The sequence below is a fragment of the Vidua macroura genome, chromosome 2 (assembly GCF_024509145.1).
Source record: "Vidua macroura isolate BioBank_ID:100142 chromosome 2, ASM2450914v1, whole genome shotgun sequence".
Taxonomy (NCBI): domain Eukaryota; kingdom Metazoa; phylum Chordata; class Aves; order Passeriformes; family Viduidae; genus Vidua; species Vidua macroura.
In genome coordinates, this window is record NC_071572.1 from 26,855,523 (window position 1) to 26,880,189 (window position 24,667).

Sequence of the window (24,667 nt, forward strand, 5' to 3'; positions counted from 1 at the left end):
ACCTGGTGAGTTATCTGTGCCTCACTCATCCCTGCCCTATGTGCTCCCTAACTGTGCAAAGAATCACCACCACCTGTAGGTGTCTTTTCCAGAGGTGTCTCTCAGCCAAATCAAGGCAAACACATCCAGATTCACTCATGGACTCATGTTCCCCCTCCAGATGCTCTGCACTGTGCTGCTGAATGGGAATCTCAAGCCTTGTCCAAAAACAGGCTTACCCCCCTCACCTGAGTTAAAGGGCATTCAGTTGCCCAGGGTACAACCTGCTCCTTCCCTCTCTGGCAGTTCCTTGGCTGTACGCTGCCTAGAGCACACATGGACCCTGCTGACACCACACCCAAGCCTACCCAGGGCATGAGGAAAGGGGTTCTCCTCTGCCTACAAACCACCAGGTGACCTCAGAGCACCCTATTAGAGGCTGCTCTTTTCCTTGCCATTTTTTGCTTCCACATCCCCTCCTAGCCTCTCTGCCACAGCCTTACCCTTGCCACCTTGCTGCCTCTTCCTGGCCTGTACCCACTCTCTTCCTCTGGACCTACACACCTCTTCTCCACAGGTAAGTTGTTAACTTCTCAAGATTTTGAAGAAATCCCAGATATGCCAAAAGAAGAGCCAGAGATTCTGACTCCTGTTCAGGTATTTCTTACCCCTAACAGTTTTTTATTTATGTGGGAATTACTACAGGGTTTGCAGACCAGTCTTCCCTATTTTCTTTGCAAACCTCAGAGCTGCCTACACTGCTTGTTCACCTTGTTGTCTAATAGAGAGAGAAACCTTAGTCAAGTTGCCTTAATACTTATTTTATTTAAAGAATCAGAAACACAGTCATTGTAGTTCATTTGTACTCATATCTGCCAACATTTCCTAAACCACGTTAACATTCATGTATAACAAAAACATTTTCTGAGCTGTGCAAAGTTCAAAGGAACTGTTCAATTACTTGAACCCATTTCTAGAAGAACAAACCTGGCATTTTACAAACTGAGGCCACCAGAAGGAATCTTTTCCCCGCCCTGTTGCAGGAGATGGAGACGCCCTCTACTCCCTCTTTTCCTGGCATGACAGGTCAAAACTAGACCACAGTACTAGTCAAACCTCTCTCAGTCTAGGACTTTCTGAATGGCACTGGGTCATGTTTTTGTATCACTGGGCTGTATTAAGTTCACCTTAATACTTGTGCTCCTGGCATGGAAGTGATTTGTCCAAGAAGATTACTCAGTAACCCAAACTGCGATAAGCAATAAAGCGGGCCCAGAAACAGCTGCTATCAAAATAGAACACCTCCTCCTCCTTCCCCCCATATTTTTCCTAGAAGAAAAATATGACTGGAAGGGTTGTCGACCATTCAAAAAACCATCATCCTCCTTGCAAAATATATTTTAAAGCACTGATTTAATGATATGACATCTGCACGTTTTTCTTGATCCTCTCACACACCAACTTTTGTCCTCTTAGAGTTAAGCATAAAACGGTGGAAATCTGGAACCATTTTAGATCTGGCTAAACAGAATAAGCAGCATGCAAGTTGTCATCCTGTTTTGTTTTTCTGAGTGTAGTAAATGCACCATGGAACAGAATTTTAAGAGCGTTTTAACCACTGTAAGTTGTCAGAAAAAATCTCATCTCTGACAGATCTCACCCAGAATTTTTATTGGAATCAATAACACACATTTTGGCATTGCTGACTGCCTAACTGTGCAGTTTACTGTTTGAGGTGCAGTGACACCAGTTCTGACCTGGACCAAATAAGTGGAACAGATATGGCTCTAATCTCAAGCAAGTCTTTCCAGAAGACGTTTCTTCAGTCTCTTATTGGTTATAAAAAGGCAATTTCCTCCTGACAGTAACTAAATTTTTAGTGACTGACTCATTACAATCTGGAATATCAACAAATGCGGCAACATCAAGTATAAAAAGAAACACCCTGAAAGTGACGCTTCCTGGTTTGAAGGTGCTATACTTGGCCATGAACTGTGTTTCTGGAATTTGTTTGTTAACAAGTGACAGCAAGAATAACTTATTTTACAGAGAACAAAGTCACAGAGCTGAACTTAAACATGAATGCTCACTTACATGGGTTTGATATGTACTAGTACACACGGCTTGAATGAAAACAAAACTTACACCTTCGCATATGAAATACTGGTAACGCAGTGATGATGTTCACCCACCAGGCCTCTTTGTTTTAGTAAGATCATCTCCAGGTTACAGTGCCTCTGACACGCTTCTAAACGCCCACCACATGTGGGCTTTGGCAAACAGCCAGCTGCTGTCAGAGGCAAGGTATGGATACAGCTATGAAAGGCCTTTCAACACAATTCACTCCTCAAGAACCGATGTCTTTTTAAATACTCTCAACAACTGCATTATGACTTTTTTTTCTCATTCTTTTTCATACAAATTACTGGCTAAACTCACATTTATTGCACCTTTAAGTCCCTGGTAGATGGAAGCTTATATTGCCTGATACAGTTTGTATTGTAGCTTGACGACGTTAAGAAATCCAACAGTCTCCAGAACTGTACATTTCTACAGTAAGAAATCACATTTCCATAACACTAATTACTGCTGTCGCAGATCAGCTCTTGTCTCCGTCATGCAACAACAGAGGAAAACTCCACGGTCCCTGTGTGTGCTAGAACCTGCAGTGTTCTTCTTATTGCCATGAAAAAGTCAATTAAAATGACTCCTCTGGGAATTACTTCCAATTCTGGAGTCATTATCACTCTCCAGACAGAACGCTGTGCTTCAGCATGGGTCTTCAGCCACTCTAAATATGTAGGAGAGAGCAAGCATGTGTGTGTTCCACAGGCAGCCCCCCCCAGGTATATTTATCGGTGACCATGCAGCTTTTTCTCTTTTCCTCTATGATGCAAGAACAAGCAGTCTGATCTCAATCTTCAGGTACGTTTCTAATTTCATATGTTGAATGCAAATCTTGTTGCAGCCTCTCTGTTTAACCAAATCTTTAACAATTAAAAAAAATAGCACCAGATGTATGAAAAAGAGGAAATGTCTGATCTAGTAGGAATATATATAAAGTAGAGCAATTATTACAGTAAAAAGGTACGTTGTACAAAAAAGCAATGGAAAGTGATACCAAAGGACAAAAATCCATGCTGCATATAATACGGGCAGAAGACAGGCAAAAGGGATTCTGCTCAAATAACCACAGTTTAATGGTGGAGCCGTGCTTCCTCCAGGACCTCCCTGGCAGCAGTGCCAGGACACGGGGTGGTGTGGCACTCTGAGTACTGAACACTAACAAACCTGCGCAGCATATCTTTGAGGTATATAGAAAGCATGACATTAACATTTTGACTCCTCATTCTTACTTGCAAAATGATGCACTGATCTTTAGCTGGGGTTTTCTCCACCCTCCCCTCTTCTTCCCTTGGTAAAAACAAAATCCCAGTTTAAGAGCTTCTAGCACACCTCCTTGAACTCTCAAATCCATCTTGCATAGGCCAGTAATAAGAACACTGCAGCTCTGACAAATAAGTTACAGCAATATAACAGCTTTCCTCTTAATTTTTTTTAAAGATATCTTCTCTATAATTTACACAAAAGGTTAACAGCCAGAGTTTAGGTTACTACAGTCCAGATGGGCATCCTTTCAGTCTCTGATTCCAGGTGGAAGGCACTACTTCAACATACCACTGTATGCACCGCACATGGTCTCAGGAGCACAGCAGGACACTGTGTCTCCAGAGCTGCAGACTGAAGGGCCTGGGGGAAGTCTTTGGAAATAAAAATGGCAGTGGTTATCAGTCCAGTTTCTCTTTGCTGTCTCTTCTTGTGCTATGCAGTTTCCCCTGAAAGCTCCTCAGTTGAGAGAGCGGCGATTCGTCCTCAGAAGCTTTCGACAAAGCTCCCGGGGAAGAGGCCCGTCCTGCCGTTCCTCTGCAACGTCCCTTTGTACCAGCCGTCCTCCCGTTTCTTGTGCACAAACACAATGTCACCTTCCTTCAGTTCGATCTCCGCCTCGCTCTGCGGTGGGTATGGGACCACAACGCGGTACCTTTGGAGAGAAAAATGTGAAAAGACTTGGTTAATCTGCACTTGATGGGAGCAGCTGGGAACCAGTATCAGAGATCTTGGGAAAAATCTTTTGGAAATATCAATCAGTTACATTTTCACACACTAGTTGTATGAAAATGTAGCTCCACAATGCAGCTACATTTTCTACTAAAACTGAGTAAGACAGAAATTTCTGGCCAGCATGGCTGGACAATTGACCAGGATGTACTCTGGAGCCAGTCCTTGAAAGCAGAAACGTGTGTTGTCTAATGGATGGACCACTCATGTTATCTCTGCTCCCAGCTGTGTGCTGAGGCTGTGCCAGGACTTGGCTGCTTTATCCTAGTGCTGCATCTCTGCTGTAACATGTCTTATTCAGCTCTGCATTTGCTCCATCCAAAAATCATAGCATCACAGAATGATAGAACAGTTTGGGCTGGAAGGGACTTTAAAAGGTCATCTGGTTCAACCCCTCTGCCAGAGGCGGGGACATTTTCAACTCAAGCAAGTTGCTCAGAGCCCATGTGTCAACTGCATAAATCATCTTGGTGTCATCTGCAAACTTCCTGAGGGTGCCCTCAATCCCACCATCTATGTTATTGATGAAGATATTAAACAGCACTGGTCTCAGTGTGGACCCCTGAGGGACACCACTTGTCACCAGTGTCCAATAGGACATTGAGCCATTGACCACTACCCTCTGGACCAATTCCTGATCCACCAAACAGTCCATGAAATCCATCCTTCTCCAGTTTAAAGAGAGATATTGTGAGGGACCATGTCAAAGACCTTACAGAAGTCCAGATATATGAGAGGGTCTCTTCCCTTGCCCACTGATGATGAAAAATGGGGTTTGCAATGCTCCCACTGCTTGTGACACCAGCAGATGTTAGCTAAAGCAGTTCACATTTTTCTTCTTATAATGTGTCTTGCGAATGTACTTTGAGTCCCTCAAACCTGGAAGAGAAGCTAAAATGGAGAGGTATCAAGTGACTTTCAAAGCACTCTCCAAACCAACGGGGAGCCCCAGTCCTGAACCATTCCCAGGGCTCTCTGGGAACTTTGTTGTCAAGTGTCACTTCATTTCAATGAACTAATGATGTGTCTGAGCCTGATACAGCTATTCTGCACTCAGAGCTTATCAGCAGGTGTCCTTCTGAGAGCACAGACCATTTTATATCAACACACTTGTGTGCAGAGCAGGGCATAGATTTCTACTGCACGGTTGTTTTTTTCCTTCAGCACTTCTGCAGTCATCTGGCATTTGGTTAACAGTCAGTAACTGTCTTGCTAATTGCAAAGTAATGAATATAGTAAGATAGTTAAAAGTTGCCAATTGATTACCTAAAGCCCATCTCCTGAGAACATATTCACAACTGCTGCCTGGCCACCAATGCCTGAGTCCTGTTTGTAACAAGGTGAGTACTTATCTAAGATAATATCCTGTCCCTGGGGACTTTAACATGCCCTGGAGGCTGTGGACCATGCCCTGAGGCCATCCCCAGTGACACAGTACTAAAGCCAGGGGGTCTCCAGTGGCAGTCACCCATTTTCTTTGCAGATTTTGCTCAGGTGCCTAGTGACTTCAGCTCTCAAACTGGGCACTCCACTTTGGCATGACACTGGAAATAACAGCTTTGACTCTATATTTGGACCTCTCAGCAGCCAAACAGCCCATTGCCTGGAAAAGCATTAAACTCCATTTGAAGTAGGGGTTCTGTTCTAATACCTGACTATGGCTTTTTTTATCTTGACAGAGCAACACGGTCGTGGAAAATATATGTGTTCAAGAGCCATCAAAAATTTGCTGATCCTCTCTGTACCTTGGTTAATAAATCTAGTTGTCACTTCCTTCCTCTGTGGAAAAGCAAATAACAGGGGTTGAAACGTGCGCAGGAAAACGGTCTATCAAGCTATCATCTGTGGAACTGCTACACTTATAATATGAAGCTTTGCCAATTACACTCATTATGCAAATGAATGCACACATTATTTCAAACACTCTGCTGCAGTGTTGATTAATTAAATTATCAGAGTGGAACAATTTCAGTTAAGATGATGCCAAGTTTCAGATCTCACTACTCTTACGCACAATCACAACACACTGGAGCTCTGCATCAAGAACTCAAATGAAGAAAGGTTGGACCTCAACATTAGTTGAGTCCTGTGGAGGTACTCACAGACAGTTCTGGCAAGTCAGGAAACAGAAAGTCGGAAAAAGGTGGTGTCTTGGGCAGGGTCACTCTGAAGACCCAGCTGGGACTGCCACCACTTAATGTTATACCAAAAGCACAGAGATTTCCTTTTAAAGCAAAACTACGTCCTCAGAGTGATGAGCTGCTAGTCCCTAAATGGTTCACATGAGGAGGCAGGTGACCACACTCAACAAGAATGCGCCCACTGTCATAAAAGGAGTTCTACACAGCATCTTCTTAGCAATTTAGAGAAATAAATCTTAATCATTGCATTACAAAATGAGGCACTTTTCCCCATTCGGTAAACTCTAAATGCTATGGTTTAAATTTAATTAACTACAGTACCTCACAAGATAGTACCAAGGAGGTTTTTGATAGAATAACAAAATACTAGCTACGAAAGACCTTGCAATCAGTTAAGAACTCCTCTGTGAGAGACGGAAAAAGATGCAATGCCTTTTCCCACGAGAGGTTTGAAGCAGGGAAAGGCAGCCCGGTGGGGGCTGCAGGGGCAGCATCCCGGCACTGCGCTGGCACAGGGAGCTGTGCCGCCCCTCCACACCTCCAGGTGGCACCTCAGCCTCGCTTATCCTCTGGAATGGACTCGTAAGGATAGCTATTAGCCGTATTTTGTTGGCAGAAAAGGTCTCTTTTCCCAGACATGCTCCCTCACTCCCAAAAAGGCAGTCCGGGATACTTTCATTTATATCTTCACTTTTAATTTCCCCTTCTCGAGAAGATGCTATAAAATTGTAGGTTTTCCTATACCAAACTGTCGCTTGGCATTTTAGATGGATCTCAGTCTTCTCAATTTTGTCTGTGTCACATTCCACCTCTAAATTACCAACTTTCAAAAATGCTAATTAGCTGGGCAACAATTATGGCGACAAGTGTGGCAGCCACCTCTGACCATCATTAACAATATTTGGTATTTTCTGTTGTAAATTGTGTAAATCTGTCTTACATAGTTACAATTCTGACAAATATTAGTCATTTTGGCCCAAATTCTCCACAGCAGTTGGCTGTATCAGGCTGAGGGTCCAACATACAGCCCAATGGCTTCATCACTTCCAAGAATAACATGAGGGGTTTTGCAGCACCAGCAGGACCCATATGAGCACTTCTATAAACTGCTCTCAGGTCCTATATTTGAGAGCGAGACCTATCCTGTAGTCCCACTGCTCTGTAAGGGATGGTGTTCCTTCAGCAAATCACTCACAGCCAGGTTTAAAAACATTCAAACCACCCCAAAATGGCACATGTTTAGGCTTGTATGAGCACTGAAAGTAAAATCTCTGCTGATTCATGCCCCAAGCTGTCCTAGCTCTGTGGGACCTCAGAGGTTGCATTTCTCTTTCTTTCTTAGTACTGGGCCCCTCTTGTATTTTTCTCTTAGAGGACAGACTTGATGTTGGACATCCCCACTGCTGGCTGCTGTGGCATCCTTGGATTGGGCACTTCATCCCTGGAGGCTACTGTCCAGGATGGGCAGTGGCCTGGGAAGGGCCCTTGGTGCACAAGAGATAATACACGAGGAGAGGTTTCAAGTAATATCAGCAAAGACAGGGAATGAGCTTTTCCTGGGCAGGGAAACCCCAGGGAACTGGAGAGTGGGGTAAAGTAAGAGAGGAGGTGGAGGAAGAGGGAAGCTGATGAGAGAAAAACTGGGAGCAGAGGAGGAAATGCGACTGTGATGAAAACTGGAAGCCCTGATAGAAGGTGTGGGTATGGCTGCTGAGGGGGAAAGTTCTGCTGAGCTGAGTCTGGGAGAGCAAAAAGCCTTGGTGGGAAGGAGCCTGGGGCAGGGACATGGCATCCCAAGAAGTAGGAGACTGCATTGGTAGAGGCTGGCACTGGTGCTGAGGGTGGGATGGGCACCCTGGCAGCAGTTATCTCACTGAGCTGGGAATAGGTCCATCCTCTGCTGTCAGCAAAGACCTTGCAATCCCCCTGTCCCCTGTCTTCATAGCACTTGTTTTCACAGCCAAAAGAAACACCTCTCCCACCCAGCCCTCCCTTTGCTCCTCCTACTGAAATCTGGAAGGTGCAAGTAAGACTCCTAACCTCAAACAGATGTCACATGATGGAAGTTCTGGTCTCGCTTCTTTTAAAGAAGCAAAATGATTAAAAATATCATGTGTACATACACATAAAGACATCTACAACCTTAAAAGAACACAAGTGCTTCACACCTATGCATCTGAGATGAAGAAAAAGGCAAATAAAATTGTCCATGACTTTACTTCTGCTGTCTTGCAATATAATCTTTCATTATATGAGTGCATACTATTTTTCTTGTAGGATGCCTGCCTCATTTAGTGCAAAGATGCTGCTCTGGATGTGAGTCAAGGCTCTGACATAGGAGCCACCCCACCTTTTGCAGAGATTGGAATATCTCTAGCAAGTGACCATGATGAAATGCACTGAGTAGTGCAGATGTGGGGAAAGTGGCTTCTCTGACTCCTTCAGCTGTAAAGCCTCATGCCACACTTTCCACAGAGAGATACTCATCTCACACACACTGGCTGTGTAGGAGTCCTGTCTGGTCTGAATGACTCATACAGGCCCTCTGTCAGTGTGCAGGCAGGCACTGAACAGTATTGACCAGAACTGATCAGTAATTAGTGCTGAACACAGCCATGGACACTCTAAAAAATCCCCAAAATACTCACTGAGTAAATATGTGTATCCAGGACACTGATGGAACTAGAGCAAATTAAGAAAATGTGCAATGAGGCAAATTAGGTCTGCAGGGCTAACCTCCAATCTGATCCCATTTAGAGTGCTTGAATATTGATGCTTAATGCAAGTTCCTGTTTCTCAAAGTATCATGCAGTAGGGACAGGTTGCAGTCCTGTGACTCCAACAGGTCTCTTTTGCATTAGGGATATGCAGTTTTGGAGGCAATAGATCATCACTGCTGATGGACCATCTAGCCCAGTTAACCATTGCTCTTGTTTACCAGTGGAGCTCTGTTTTTTCATCCTTTCACTGGCAAATTGCAGGGAAAGGCAAGGCACCTCTGCACACTACAAGCCAAAACCTGCTTCTCCATAGTATGGTGACTGAATCAGCAGCCTTAGAAGAACAAGTCTCAGTTGGGTCTTTTACCTTTCTGCTGGAAATACCTCAGGATTCAATTTCTGAGATGGCTGATGGTTGGTTCCCAGTCCTAAGGCAGGTATCCCTGCTCAAAGAAGCACTTAACCATGTGAATACATGTCACTGTTCAGTTAGAAATTACTCCTTGGGCCATTTCTCTAGTATCACTTTCTAGGAATGAAAAGAACCCTTCTTCTGCTTCCCTTTTTGGCAAAGAAGACATATGAGCACAGCAAAATTGAAGTCAATGGGCGTTAAGCACATGCTTGAATGCTTCCTTGAATTGGGAGCTCAATTTCTAATGTGGCAGTGATTTGTAGAAAGATACATGGAAACATGGAGGGATCTATTTTAAAGGTCAAACTTACTGCTCCCATTTTATTCTGCAGCACTGTTGTGGTTATAACTTGGTTGAAGGCTGCACGAAAACCATAGAAACACAGCACAGATATGCCAGTCGTGACAATAAGTCTGGCCACAGCTGCTTTATCACAATATAACATAGCAGAGTTAGTGCCAGCTACTATAAAAGAGTCAACAACGCGTGACATGTTTTACTCAGGTTTGCCTCTGGGAACAGTGCCAGGCAGCGAGGGGAACATGACTCACACACACACACATGCACACTCAACTCTCCTGTTTTGCTTAATGTACAGTCACATTTTCTTGAAGGGGGTGGCAAGGGAAGTATTTTGTTTTGGTGCTGCCAGGCATACAGCACATCCCTCCTGTAAGCCAACAGCGTGGTGGGATGTGGGCAAGGCTCTGGCCCAGTGCCTGCCTCACCACAGCATGTCCTTGTACTGGTCCTGTTCAGCATACCAGCAGAAACTGGATGGAGCAGTAGGTGGAGAAGTGTGTGTGGGGCACACACAGCCTGATGGGGTATTCACTTGGCAGTCAACCACTACCACATGAAGTGACAAGGACACCACCTGGGAAATTTCTCTGCTCTGCTGCTTGGATTGCTGGATGCTTTACGGCAAAGAGCATCTGAAGGAATGTGGTTTTATAAACTGGTAGTGGAAACTACACCAAGAAGGCAGAGATGGGCTCTGACTACCCCAGCAAACTAGACAAATATGAAGGCTAAATACTGGCGAGCTAAGAGCAATTTCCTTCCTAATCCAGTCATCCATAGCCAGGCTTCGGAATATCAAGAAGAAGATAATTATTTTCCTCTCTATGTACAAAAAAACCCCAAAAACCAAAAAAACACAACAAACAAATAAAGAAACAACAAAACAAAACAAAACAAAACAAAAAAAAAACCCACTAAGAGTATAAACATTAACAGCACCTCCAAGAGGGTGAAGCTTGCTTCATGTTTCTGTTTACCTGTTGTCTGGCTGCAACTCCCAGAAAGATCTGCACTGTCAGGTAGCAGAATAGGCAATTCATCCCTTAAATAGTGAGTGAGCTGCAAGCAATCAGAGCCCTTTAATGTACCTCTTGGTGCACTGGGTTTGATCAGTAACCTGGATGTGGTGAGTGCTGGAGCTGCAAGCCAACCTCTATAGGAAAAGTAGCGGTGCTTTGCTGCCTGCATGAGCCTCTTTTTGAATGCCGTAAATATTAAGGAATGTGCTACTTCTTCCAACCTTTCAGTGCTCTGTTTCTGTGTGCACAGATGGGCGTTGGGAGACAGAAAGCCAAGTACAGCTAAGTGTACTGAAATGCTTTGCAGCTTTTTAAAATTTCTTCCAGCATCTGAATCTGTTTATCTAACCTTTTTTTTCCTCTCCTCCCTTTTCTTTCTCAGAGAATTGCTCCTACTGTGCATATGAAATGCACCAAAATGCAAACAAGCAAAATATGGAGCTGAGTGACATTGAATGCAAGTTGCTCCATTGCCAGATGTGAAAAGAACAAGTGGTTTGAAAAACCATAATTTCTTTAAAAAAAAATAATTTGGTACTTCTGAGAAATCTGATGATTTAATGAGCACAGATGGATGTGGGATGAATTTCTAGCAGACAAGTGTTTAATGTATCTGCTCAGATTATTCCAGGACTAAGTATTATCCTTCCTAGTGCATGAAGGTAATTAATATTTCCCATTATGGACATGAAAAAACCCATATGATCAGTTAAGGAATGCAGATACACCAATGATATGGAAGTTAATTCATAAATCAATTAAAGAATCTTGCCTGCTGTGTATAATTATGGTTACTTCAATTATAGCTTATTTTCAGATTTAAGACTCAGGAATTAAAATACGTAAAATCAGAGAACGTTCCTTATCACCATATACTGCAGCTGGAAGTATTTACTTAGTTTTAGCACTCTAAATCTATTTGCTCCTGATTCCAGCACAGCTAAGAGGATCCAGGTAATCTTTGTCTCTTTGGTTCTATTCTGCAACTTAGTCATCAGTTAAATGTTTCCCTACCTAGACCACCCTGAAGTGGACTGCGAAATTTGTAGGGTACGGGACTAGCCCTGGCATATTACATAATGCGTCTGGAGTTCTCTGTAGTAAAGCTTTGAGAGCAGCACATTAACATCCACCTCTGGAGACATCAGGGGCTGTACTCCCTAGCTTCTCTTCGTGGTTACATTTAACTAAAGGTGTAGCAGCCCACTGATTCAGTTACACTGGTGCTAAATCTGGTTTATATTGATTTAACTTTTCTTATAGCATTAATCTGAACTGATGTAGACCAAATTAAGTGTGCCTAAATAGGGATTGGTTTTTCACTCCTTTTACTAAATTACTTTTTCATGGATTTTAAGGGCAAGAGACTACTGTGATAGTCTGTTCCCACTGCCTTCATTACAATGCTGAAGGACTTGCCTGTATTTATTTCTGCTTCAAGTCTAACAGCTGCACCTGAACGAAAGCATCTCTCTTAGAAAAAATGCCAAATCTAATGTAAAAATATTCCCATGTCTGTCCTGACTGCAGTCTCTTACAAACTGTTGCCATGCCGTCCCTCCACCCTTTACCAGGTGTGCCAGAGCTCCCTGTGTCTCTCATTGCAAGTGTAGAGTTTTAAATCTTCCATTTTTTCTTATGATGTTTCTCTGAGTCCACTTCACTTTGCATCAGATTTGCCTCTTCTGAAATATATTGTTACTGTTTTCACCTGACCAGGAGCTGATTTAGCTCTGCACCAACGGATTTGCCCTACCCATCACCACCTTCCACTTCAGTCCTCATTCTGCAACAGCAAAGGTTTTATGTAAACCGTTTAGGTTCAGGACCCCACTCCTGTTGGGCTGCACTACATATATTAATCCCCATTTTCTAGTGATTTCTTATGTAGAGTTAGATTTGATGCCAGTTTTCAGTCCACTTAGTATCTGCTGGGTTGGTTATGTACAGTTTACTCAGCAAGGGGTTTTATGGTAACAAACCAGATGCTTTAGAAAAGTTTAAGTATGTTATGGTGTCACTGTCACCTTCTCAACTGAATTCCAACCTGCATTCAGTAAAACACTGTATAAGGTATGGACGGTCCTGTAGTGAGTGTCCCTTATTACACATCTGTTTCATGATCCCAACAGGATTCAGGGTCAGGTGCCTTGCCCAATCCATTCCCTTCAGCCTCTTTCATACACTCAGATAAAACTAGTTTCTTTTCAACTTCTGATTTTAATGTTATTTCAAAATTGTTTTAAATACCAATTCAAGAGTGTTTGTCCCTGAACAGCTTTTTGAAAATTCTTCAATGCTTTTGTAAAAAAACTGTTTTTGTCAATCACCTTCTGAGTGGAAAGTGTTTCAACAGCACTGTAGCTGTGTATTATTTATTCCTTTCCCAGTTCTCAAGCTGCAGACTTGTAGAAAACATTTACCTGAAGCCAGTGTGATTCTGCACATGGAGACCTATCTCTTTTCTGCAACCCCCTGCTCTTTTCTGGTCAGTTATCTCTCTCTCAACCTGCTTTGTATTTTGGTATTCCTATTCTTCTTTTTTCAGGTTTGTGAAGTCAGTTACTCTGAGGTACCAAGGTGGAGAGCAGGCTGCTGAAATGAACTCCAGAATCACTGGTACATCCCTCTCTAGAAACGAGCTACATTTTTGGTAACAGGTCAATGAAGATGGCCGTATCTGTATGTATTCTAAACAAGAGGAATTTGCAATAGTCTTTGGTATTGCAGAACAGGACATGTCCAGATGGGACATAATATGCCAATTCCTTTAACTTATTACTTAAGTGAAAATACTGGAATCTCATTTAAAATGTGACATTTGCCAACAGCATTTACATCATTTGGGCTGAGAAAGCACTGCTGGTCTCCATATTTAGACTAGAGCTGTGGAGTGTCATGGACAGGTGCTCTTAAACACTTTAAACCTACACGGTGTACCAAATGATTTTCAATGGGCAGATGCATATAAGCCCTGTCTTCCTAAAAGACAGCTGAGCCACGTACAATCAATCCACAGAACACCAAAACTGCAACAACTCTTGAACAAGCTAAACTTTCATCCCTCCTCCAATTGCTCCCTGTAGATGCAGGCAACCTCAGGAGAAACACAACTTACCTTTCCCGGGGCAAAGGCTTGGGCTCTGGCCGAATAGCTGCCATAGAAGAGAGGGGCGGCCTGGCAGGTGAAGGAATGGAAAAATTCAAATCCAAGGAGCCCGTTTTCCTGTGCAGAGGCTCCAGCCCCATGGCTCCTTGCATTTCACTCTCGATGGGGCATGAGCCGGCTCTGCCGTGACTGGAGAGGGAGGACAGCTCAGGCCCCACTGCCCCTTGCAGAACTCCTTCAATGGCTGTCTGGGGGTCGTGCGTGGGGGACACAGATGGTGGGGAGCGTGACTTCTTTTTTGTTGATGCTCCTGCTAGAAGTTTCAACAGCCCGCTCTTCTTCTCCTTCTGCAAAGGAACCAAACAAAACATGGGCAGTGAGCAGACATACCAAGTCCCTTTGCTTTTATTTTGGAAAACCTCAGTGTGTGAGGCAGGAAACCTCTCAAAACTGCCACAGAGGTGGATCCAGGTAGAACTTGAACTTTCTACAATAAAGATTCTATGAAAATCTCTTTCCATTGAGAAGGGCTTCAACTAATTCAGTAGAGTAAAGACCAAACATACTGCAAAGATTATCCCCATTTTCAAATCTATTCAGGCAGTGATCATGTGCCTTTTCAAAGAAAGAGTGCAGCTACACTGGTACAGCAAAGATACAAACTTTCCGTGCAGAGAAGACAGCAAGCAGAGTGCTGCCCTCTCTATTCAAGGAGAATCTTGTCCCTCAACAGCGATACCTCTTACGGCTAAAAACCTCTGCTGGGAAGCACAATGGGCTTAGGAGAGGTTTCAGATCCCAGCCCACTGCAAGAGAAGCATTCACCATTACTACCTGATGCAGATTTACAGTAGGGAGAATGAAGGCATGAGAATCTGGTTTAACAGCTCTTTCCAGAACATGTTCCCCTTCACATCCTGCATCACACAGCAATAACTATTCATGTCTCCCTCCAGAAGGGGGTCACTTCCCCTCATGTGTTAAGGTAAAGGTATCACCTTGATGTTTGAAGATAGACCACAAAATTCACAACTAGCAATTGCAGTGGTAGTGCATGGGAGGTTTCAATGTTCTACAAGGGTTTCTGACACAGAGAAATCAAAAGATGATAATAGCATCCTTTCAATTAATGGGAAGAAAAAAGTTTAGTCTGCATTCCTGAGGAACTACATCTGACCTTTTGGATTTTGTAACAGTGTGAGAAATCCTACTGCACATTTACCTCAAGCACACACAAATACCAAATACTATGTCCTTCATCTTGGAAGTTTTTTGGCTAGAGGTTTATATGTAGAAACCAGCCATCCTCTGGCACATGCTCCACAACGCTAGGTTAGAGTTGCAACCAGCAATGCTGTGCAGTAAATTTTTCCATTTTTAAAAAATGATACAAGAAGTTTTGCAAAGGTTTATTAAATTTCTTCCTCTTTTGTCAGAAGTGCAAGCCATTACCCAAACTATCTTCAGAGGCTCATGGCTGTGAAGTTTAGCTTTATTTGATAATTTGTTCAATAATAGGATCCCAGGGGATAAAATCAAACCCAGAAACAGCAAGACTTATGGAATAGAAACTCTCTCTATATATTCAAGTAGGAACACTTGGAAGTACAAGCCAGTAATTTATTTATTCTCTGTAGACAAAATGTCCCATGCAGGGTTTAAAATGATGTTCTTTTATGTTCTGACTGCTGAAGTAATTTCTCAAAGCAGCTTTAAAGAATAGAAAGGCTACAATAAAATAAATATAAGATTTTAGAAGATGCTTGGGTTTACTACAAGTAAATGTACTTGGAGTACCTGGTATCTCTGCTTCCAAAATTCTTGTTTGCACACTTTAATTGTCATGGATTGGTAAGAAAACAGAAATTCCTTAGATGTCAAGACACAGAAGACTTAAAACGAAGCACAGTTGTTGTCATAGAGCCAACGTCCACTGATTTTTGAAGAGCAGAGTCTGAACTGTTGCCCTAGGGTGATCTGTGCATCCAGATCCTGGTCTCCTGCATACCACTGGTCATGTTTTAAAAAAGTGTTTTGCACTTACAGGATGAAAGGATCCATCCTGTCAAGATGTTCACCCAGGCAGAATCCATGGAAGCTAAGGGAGGTTGGCCATATGGCACCACCAGGTCAAAAAAATTAAATCAATTCCCCTGGAAACAATAAAAAAGCAGACCAAATGCCCCTGATAAATATCTTTTTTTTTCCTGATGGGAAGGGACTGTATGGAAAGTGTGCATTTTGGAATTCACCTGAAACACCAGAAAAAAATGCTTCCATTTTTCTCTTGCTGTCTAATTAAGAAATATTGTTGCTGTCATCATTATATAAAATTTTAAAGCTCTTCATGAAATTGCAAAACTCTTCTTTCCCTGTGGCACACTGAAACAATAGCTCTAATGATCCCAGCATCCTGTGTCAATATGCATTTGAAGGTGTCCAAAGGTCAGTGACAGAATACAATAGCCATTGTGGGGCTCTGGAGAAATGGCTATTATGCAGCAGTGAGCACTTTGAGCCTCTTTAATTGGCTGTCTTGCAAATGCAAAGTAACAATGTGAACTAAAGCCCTGTATAACAAACAATTAATATTCCTATGTGGCAGCAGCATTTCTAATTTTTGCTTCTAATTTAAACACCTTGGCAAAATTTCATTAGAAAAACCTCATGCAACTTAGACCATTTGAGGCCCAGAAGCAAAAATATTTGGAATGAAGGAGGTGCATATACTCACACCCATCTACACATTAAAAAGCATATGAGCCTGACAGTCATTCAGTTTTGTTTTCAAGAACGGCTTCCACTCTACAGGGTTAGCCCTGGCATAAATTTCTACTCTTAAGCTACTATCCCTTAGAAAACAGAAAGCTATAATGAATTTGCTGATCTATCATTTGTTCCATAAAAGGAAAAATAAAGAATTGATTTTTAGCCCCTGCTGAGCATTTTACTAAACTTTTGAAACTAAGATCTGTGGTCTTGGAAGAGAGAAGATGACTTAATTCAATTACTAAGCCTAGTCAAAACCTGAGCAGTACCACCCTTCAGTAGTGGCCTTGGGAAAGATACCTAGAGGTGACCTGATACCAACCATTTCGTGTGTGTGGAGATTAGACAATATGCCCAGCTCTTTCTCCCTTTGAGTCTGGCTCTCAGCCTTCTGGTATCACATGGCCAGATCCTCTGCTGACGCTGCTCACAGCATTTCAAGCAGAAGAAGCACTGTCAGGAACTGATAATTTACAGTGATGTCACCCATGAGAAACAGATTTGGTTTGAACCTTCTGTGATCAGCAGTTCAAACTAAACCACTTCATGCCTCCCTCTGTCTGTAAAATGGGACTAAGTTGAAACTCCTCCTTGTGCTGTGGGAATTCGCTCATGATTCTAGTGTTACAAAGCTCTACATTTCTTTGTGAGCAACCAGCTCTTTTCCTTGGCTTTAATATTAAAAAAAAGGGAATGGGATGTTAGTATGCAGTCCCAGCAGTGATTTATTGAAAATGTCCAAGTATTATGAATTCATTTAATATTTAGTGTAATAGCAGCCATCCTTCACAAGAAATTAATATTTATATGTCTATTCAAGACAGTCCTTCAGCAGTTTCACTGTAAATCAATGAAGTATTAACGGACATAAATGCTGTAGAGAAATCTACACCGATTGGTTATAGACTGTCGCTTTTGAAAAGAGGTAAGAAGTTTACAGGGGAGATATCTGATGACTTTCAGAAATGTTTTTGAATTAAATAAAAATAGTTTATTTTCCATTCACAGACGGTTGTTTTATTGTTTTCTAGGAAATCTGTAATCTACTGAAACAGCTGTGCAATTACTGAGTTTTCTTTGTCTAGTAGCTACATTTCCAATTGACTGCAAACTGTGTTTGACATCCCTACCCCCTGAATCTGCCAAGGTCAGACCTTCACATCTGTGTTGATAGATGGATTCACAGTGTGGACAGCACTTCTCCCATCTCCTGGTTACTCCCCACATGTTTATATGAATTTAAATCATCACCTTTGTGTTGTCTAGGACGTTCAGAGTCAAAACTTCCAAACCATTAATCTCAAAAGGATTCAAAGGAAAGCAAAAGAACAAAATTAGCCCTTACAAATAAATTCCAGGCTGTTTCTAGTTAAGGAAAAAAAAAAAAACCTGACTGGGAATACAGACAGTTTAAGACAACTCAGAATTTTTTCTCTGGCACAGCTGACAGTGGAAGCTCTGTTCCTATGGTGTAGCATGAAGGAATCTCAGAGGATATCAGTCTCTAGCAGCACAAGGATGGGATGGGCAGCACTTCTGTGACCCTGCAGCATACCCTTAGGGAAGCCAGCACTTGGACAGGTGTAAGTTCCTCTTGATATGCCAGTGTGAGAATTTTTGGGAAAGTGAATACTGTCTGAGCTTAAGAACTCACGAAGGATTAGATCAAAATTAAAGTCTGAGATATGTAAATGTTGAAATATTTTGCTTCACAGTAATTGGGGATGATTTTTCCCCTCATTAATAACTCACTTGAAGATAATAACTAGCTCTTCTTTCAGCTTCAGAGATGAGATGAGCACAGAATGCAGCTACCTCATTGATGACTGAGTGATAACATAGTCCCCTGTCTGCAAAGCAATAATCATGCCATAATCTAAATACCAATTACATGTACTGGCTATATTAATACAGATATATTTTTTTAAGCCACCCAAATACACAGAACATTCTGGTTTAGTTTTCTTCCTCTGCAGCTCCTGATACTTAATTTTCTGCCTATCCAGGTTCATTAAACAAATGAAGAAACCTTACTGCAGCTGATAGAAAAGCTGTCTCCGGTCATTGAAATGAGGTAATTTCTCATGCAACACCAGTTACATCAATAGATAAGACAGCCAGAGGGAGAAGAAGAGGTTTCATTTAAAAATGAAGAAAAAAGAAACAAAACTACTTAAATGCTGCCCTGAGCCCTGCGAGGGCTCAAAAGCCCTCACAAATCAGGAACTCATCTATCAGTCAGTAAAAAACACCACTTTTATTGCTTGTTTAACTTGGTCAATGCCTATTGAGTAAATGTAAGTTAGTGGCTGGAGAACAGTGCATTTTTATTCTGATTCCAATGTGGCTTCTGGTGATTGATGCTTGCATTGAAACAGTAGGTCATATTTTAGATTATGTCTCTGAGGAAAAAAGCTACCTGGGTTTTTAAAATCTGTAAAATTATTTGAGTTGAGATTTTGATAATCATTCAAAAAGCCCTGCCAAAACCCCCAAACAAATATAATCTCAAAGGGAAGCTTCAGGTCTGAAATATCTTTGGATATGTATTTATCATGTGCAATTTGCCACTATTTCTCATGAGGCTTTGATGACATACTGAACAAGACAACAGCAATTACTTACTACACACTTTCTTCTAATTTTAGGGAAAGACTAGTCTGGTATCATATATAGTATGGAAATATTTGCCAAAGACTTAGTTTTTAATGGAGACAACTGCTCCTGGCCACAAGTCTTTTATTATAATCTCAGTATACATGTTACATGCCAAGAAGCAAAAAGGATTTTAGGATCATAATATCTTTAGTTTTTAAATTCCAGTGACAGTAACATGCATACAGATATGCACAAAATATTATATTTATTTATTATTAATGTGAAGATAGATACTATTAAAAACAGGGGAAAATAAGTAAAATGTCTTGCTAGACCTGTCTGGGAATTTGAAATGTTTTGAAAACAAAACTGAGAATAAGAAATTAGTGTTCAGGTCCCAGTACAGCAAAGCACATAGGCACTTCATCATGTGCTTCTGTGGAACTGAGGCAGACGCAAGGCTCTAGAGACTACAAAAAGAGATAAAGAGGGAATCTAAAAATATATTTCAATATTCAATTTAGATGGAATATTAGATCTTTCAAACACTGAAGCAAAGTTAAAGGCTAGCTCAAAGAAAAAAAAAAAATCCCAAAACCAACTGAAGAGGAAGCAGAGAGTCTCAGCTATCATTAAGCTTCCTGGAGGCTGGCGAATTCAGAAGAGGTACAAGGTAAGGGACTCTGACAGGGTTAAGGGTGAATGAGGGATAGATGACCTGCTCCACTGATACTGTAGCAGTTTTAGCGCTACTTTTTCATGGGAACAGCTGAAACAGCACAGGGAGTTGAAAACTACTGCTGTGATGAGTTAACTCAAAATTGTGTACAGATAAACTGAAATGCAAGAACACCATCAAAGAAGTGATGAAACAGGATTCTCAAGAAGACTGTGTGACATTTCCACTTACTTCCAAGCAGCCATCCTCTCTAGAACTAAGGTCAGATGGATGTGTTTTAGTCCTAATTTTAGTCCACCTCTTCCTTTGAATTGTGAGCAACCTCTTTGGTACACAAAATAAAGGAGTAGGCCTGATATCCTTGTACATTTGACATTCAGCTTCTTTCTTTGCTCAGCAATCTACTGGATTTTAATTATCCTACAACAAGTAAAGGAAATTCAGTTCAAAGCATGGAGATCTCCTCTCTCTGCTCCAGTCTCCTGCTCACCACACTGCCTACATAGAGAGGCGTTAAGTATATACTTTGGGCATGCTTGGAAAGCAGAAAACTGACAGGAAACACTGACCCACAAAATCCCTTCCTGTGGAGATGGTACTTGGGAAAGGGATTGGTTTTTTTTCCCACAGTACAGGAATTAGGGGGAACCTAAATGAGATTATCAGGCAAATGGTTGAAACGAAAAAATAGGAAGCACTTTTTCACACAACACATAATTAAATGGAGACTTCATGCACATAGTATTATGGAAGCCAAAAGTATGAAGAGGTTCAAAGGGGATTAGACAAATTAATGGAGAACAGATCTAGCAAGGGCTACTAAAAAGTGGTATGAATCCAAACTCTGCTTCAGTAAATCCCAACAGGTAAATGAAACAGTACTTAGAGCATACAAAGGGTAACTCCACCTCGCTATAAAGAGACTGTAAAAACAGTAACATTCTCAGAATTATTGCTATGGTAAAAAAATAGGTATTTTGGCAAAAGCTTAGGAAACAGGACAAAACCAGGAATGAGCCCTCCCCTGTGCCCTCTCAGCTTTGGGAAATCAGCTGTTTTAGGGACTTCCTCAGCTGCAAGGGTCTGAGAGAGGGCAAAAGGCAGCCATCAGGATGCAGTGTCAGCCAAGGAACAGACACAGAGGGTTGGGAACCACAGCCCCAGAGCACTTTCACAGCCCTGCATCTGCTATTTGGATTCCTCAGCTCCATCTCTGCTGTGCAAACCAAAGATCAACGGCTGTTGCACTCACACTGCACCAAAGAGCAACAAAAGGACTGGTGACAGGGCTGACAAGGTCCTATTCCTTCTTGGATACCAGTTTGCTTCCTAATCTGACATTGCACAGTCTTTGTACATGTCAAGGGCTTCCTTGCAGCTACCCTGGGGGTCTCCTACACTATGATACACTGTGTCTTGAGGACCTAACCTAATCTGGAGCCTAGAAATGTTACACCTTTGTTTTAATACAAATCAGGGTGCCTAAATGATTTAGGCAACTGTGGTGGACTAACTGTATTTTCTAAAGAATTGAAGCAAAACAGCTGGACAGAGCATGAGTGTTCTTGTGAAACTTTAGGTTCATTTATTCAAGCTAGAGGATAATCTATCACAGCTTGACTGACAGCACAGGATTCTTAAATGAGAAAAAGATGTACAATTAAACTAACTGCTAGATGAACTACTTAAAATTAATGTTTCTAAATAAGATGATTTAGACTGACTGGTTAGCTTGCTGCTCCTTGGAAGGAAGTGAAAACGATTTATGGGTCCTGAGAAGCATTGGGAGCAACACTCAGATTCTGCAGTAAGCCAGAGCAACCTCACTCATCGAACACCTGAATGAAAGAGAATCAATGACAGAAGTCACAATGTGCTTCGACATACTTTAGTCTTACACATAGTTGGCTCTGGCTCTACCCATTCATAAGGGATAGATTTTGTTTCAGCAGCAAACAGTTAAAATTGCTTGGCCTTCCTTTGTAATCTTGTTAAATGACAGGCAAGTGACACTTGTACTTTTATGGAAAGCAGAAACATGAGGGTAAATGGTTTGGATTAGTGGAGGCCATCTTATGTTTTATCCCTGATGTATCTATTTCCGCTTGGTTGATCTTGTTCCAGCAGCTGTGCCACCTCAGGCTGTAATTTCAGCACTTCTAATAAACCACAGGGTATTGGGCTGGCCTGCACTAAGTGGGAAGACTGCTTGTGGAAAAATCAGGTATCACAGGAGGTATATTCTTCTCTCAAAATCAATTCCTCATTGGAAGAAAAAAAAAGGCCTGTCAGTGGACAGTACAAAATTACCAGAATTTGTGTGTATACTATTATGGTGAAATAATTCCTTCCAAGGATTAAACAGCTCCTAAAAGATGCATTTAGTGAGAGACAGAGTAGTCAGCTGAGACTGACAGAATACATCACACTTGCATGGACTACGGCCTAGAGGGGATCAAAGCAGAAGCTCCTCTTGCCTGTATTTCTGAAAATTATCTGGGCTTTGCACTGCTGCTTGGGCAGCCTGGACTGAGTGAGGGACAGGAATGAGAGGGGCCCAGATGGTCCTCAGAGGGTCTGACATTTTAGAAACAGGTCCCTGACACCATCAAAGCCACAACCATGAAAATTTTGCTCTCTCTGAAGGCTGACCTCCAGTTTTGTCAGCTATCACAGCATCAAATCTGACCATTCCCCAAACATTTCTGATTTATTTCATGCATTAAAAACATCAGGCCTTGTCCCTACTCCCTCCTACCATCATGACAGCATATTTCAAACAAAGCAAGTAATACTACTAACACGCTCAAGCTGATGGCTTCTGTTCTGGGTGTAAGAGAAGCTCAGCCTCTGAGCACACAGGGGTGTGCAGGGAGTCACAGGTGCTACTTTTCCATGGGCATCACAGGCCCTGCTGGGATGTCTTTTGCACAGGGACAGAACTGCACATTGATGTCTGATCAATTACTGAAGTGCATAAGCTTTGCAGGCAAAGCAGCTGACATTTCTGTAACCTCCCCTGTCAGCAGTGTTACAGGCATTTTCACTCTTACTGTATTTCCAAGCAGCCCTGTGAATTACTCCTAGCACACACTAAGATGGTTGAAGTAATTTTCTCTCATGAAGATCAATTGATCAAGTATACGCTTTAAAAAAATGAAGAAAGAAACAGAATAATTTTAAAGTATTGCAAAGAAAGTGGCTGTCAGTGTCAGAGGAATGACCAGGCGTGTAAATGACAATTTCTTTGGTAAAGTCACCAAGGAACCGTCACTTTCCAAATGCCACAACACTTGGGTTTTAATTACTAGAGAACTTTGCTATGGCAAAAACTTGCTTTCTCAAGTCTTGGCAGCACATGTCATAAAAGCACCCTCTCTTCAGCAAAAATATTTCATAATATTTCATTTTTTTACTAGTTTCATCTTTTTTCTGATTAAAAAATACACCCTCCCCCATTTGCTTAAAATACCCTATGCTAAAGACAGGTCTTTAGGAATATAAAATTCCTCTTTGTTAAATGAAGTGCAGAGCAAGAAGGATCAGCAATGAGAAACAGGGCTAACTGAAGGGAATAACTAGGGCATAAGCAGGGAAGGGGAGCCAATAGCGCTGTGGCTATTTTCTCCACTTTTATACTAACCCTGGTTTTACTTTGCTATCCTGTCCCTCCATTTACCTTCCCTTCATTTGTCTGTTTAGCCCTCTTCTTTTTCCCTGCCACATGACCTGCAGATATGACCATGTAATGAAATGCAACTGAGTTACACTGATTTAACTAATTACCACTTGTCACGTGTGCTACCCAAGCCAATGTTCTCCATTGTGTCATTCTGTCCCAACTGTGAGATAAAACATGTTAGCTCAAATGTCAGCCTTAAACTGATCTGGGTAACCCAAGATGTGTGAGGATATGCTTTATGCCAGAGCTGAAATAGGGTAATATCAGTGATGCAGCCAGTGAGAAGCATCTCACACAGACTGCACACAGACTCACATCTGTAACCTCAAGTGCTCTCTGAACACAAATTTGTTGCATGTCTGGATTGTGCTATGCAATAAGGCAGTGACATCTGGTTGGTGTTTTCATCTGCAACTACTGCAGAAATAATTACCAATGACAGCACAAATACAGCATATTCCTTTTCACTCTGCCAGCTAGTTGACTGATGCAGAAGAGGCCAGCGTGACCTGAAATAAATGGTGAATCCTGCCAACCAATAGAAAGAAATGGTCAATTTTAACATGTAAGTTAAAAATGCTTCTGTGAAGATGTTGGGCAAATGTATCTCACATCTGAAAATGATGGAAACTATATAAAGATAAAATCACTACTGCACTGGAGCAGAAATGACAGCTTTGTCATTCCATCTCTGAGTCTGCCTACCACAGATGAAGACGAAAAACCCTTTACACAAGTCAGATAATGGTGCAAAACTGCAGGGGTTGATTGACAGACTGGCAGGTTTTCTGATTTTCATTTTAGCAAAACAGAGTGGGCAAACATCAACTTATAATTGTCCTATTCTCAATTTGATCCTGGTTGATTGGAATGTCTCTGCCTATAAAGATAACAGAATTAGTAGCCCATCAGTTAAGCAATCACGACTTCTATTCAAGGTCCTGTACTATGATTACTTTGCTGTATCTGACAATCTTCCCAGAGCAGAGTAGGCAATATGATGAATATCTTGCACTCCTCTTCCTGCCAGAACAGCAATGTGTTTGAAGACCCCCTTCCAGTCTCCCTCTTTTTAACTCAGCAGTATTCATGCTGCTTCAGAATTCCAACTACAGATAACCAGATGCTACCAG

The 24,667-nt window shown here is 41.8% G+C and overlaps 1 protein-coding gene across 2 annotated transcripts in view; it reads right to left on the reverse strand.

Moving 5' to 3' along the window:
• Positions 1 to 791: 791 nt before the first annotated feature.
• SH3RF3 (SH3 domain containing ring finger 3) overlaps positions 792 to 24,667 on the reverse strand; it is a 246,319-nt gene continuing 222,443 nt past the window's right edge. For both annotated transcript variants that reach the window (XM_053971184.1, XM_053971185.1), the window contains exons 9-10: positions 13,816 to 14,153; positions 792 to 4,021 (exon numbers count right to left, since the gene is read on the reverse strand). In XM_053971184.1, the coding sequence (XP_053827159.1) occupies positions 3,853 to 4,021; positions 13,816 to 14,153 (507 nt within the window). In that variant the 3' untranslated portion in view covers positions 792 to 3,852. The remainder of the gene's footprint in view (positions 4,022 to 13,815; positions 14,154 to 24,667) is intronic.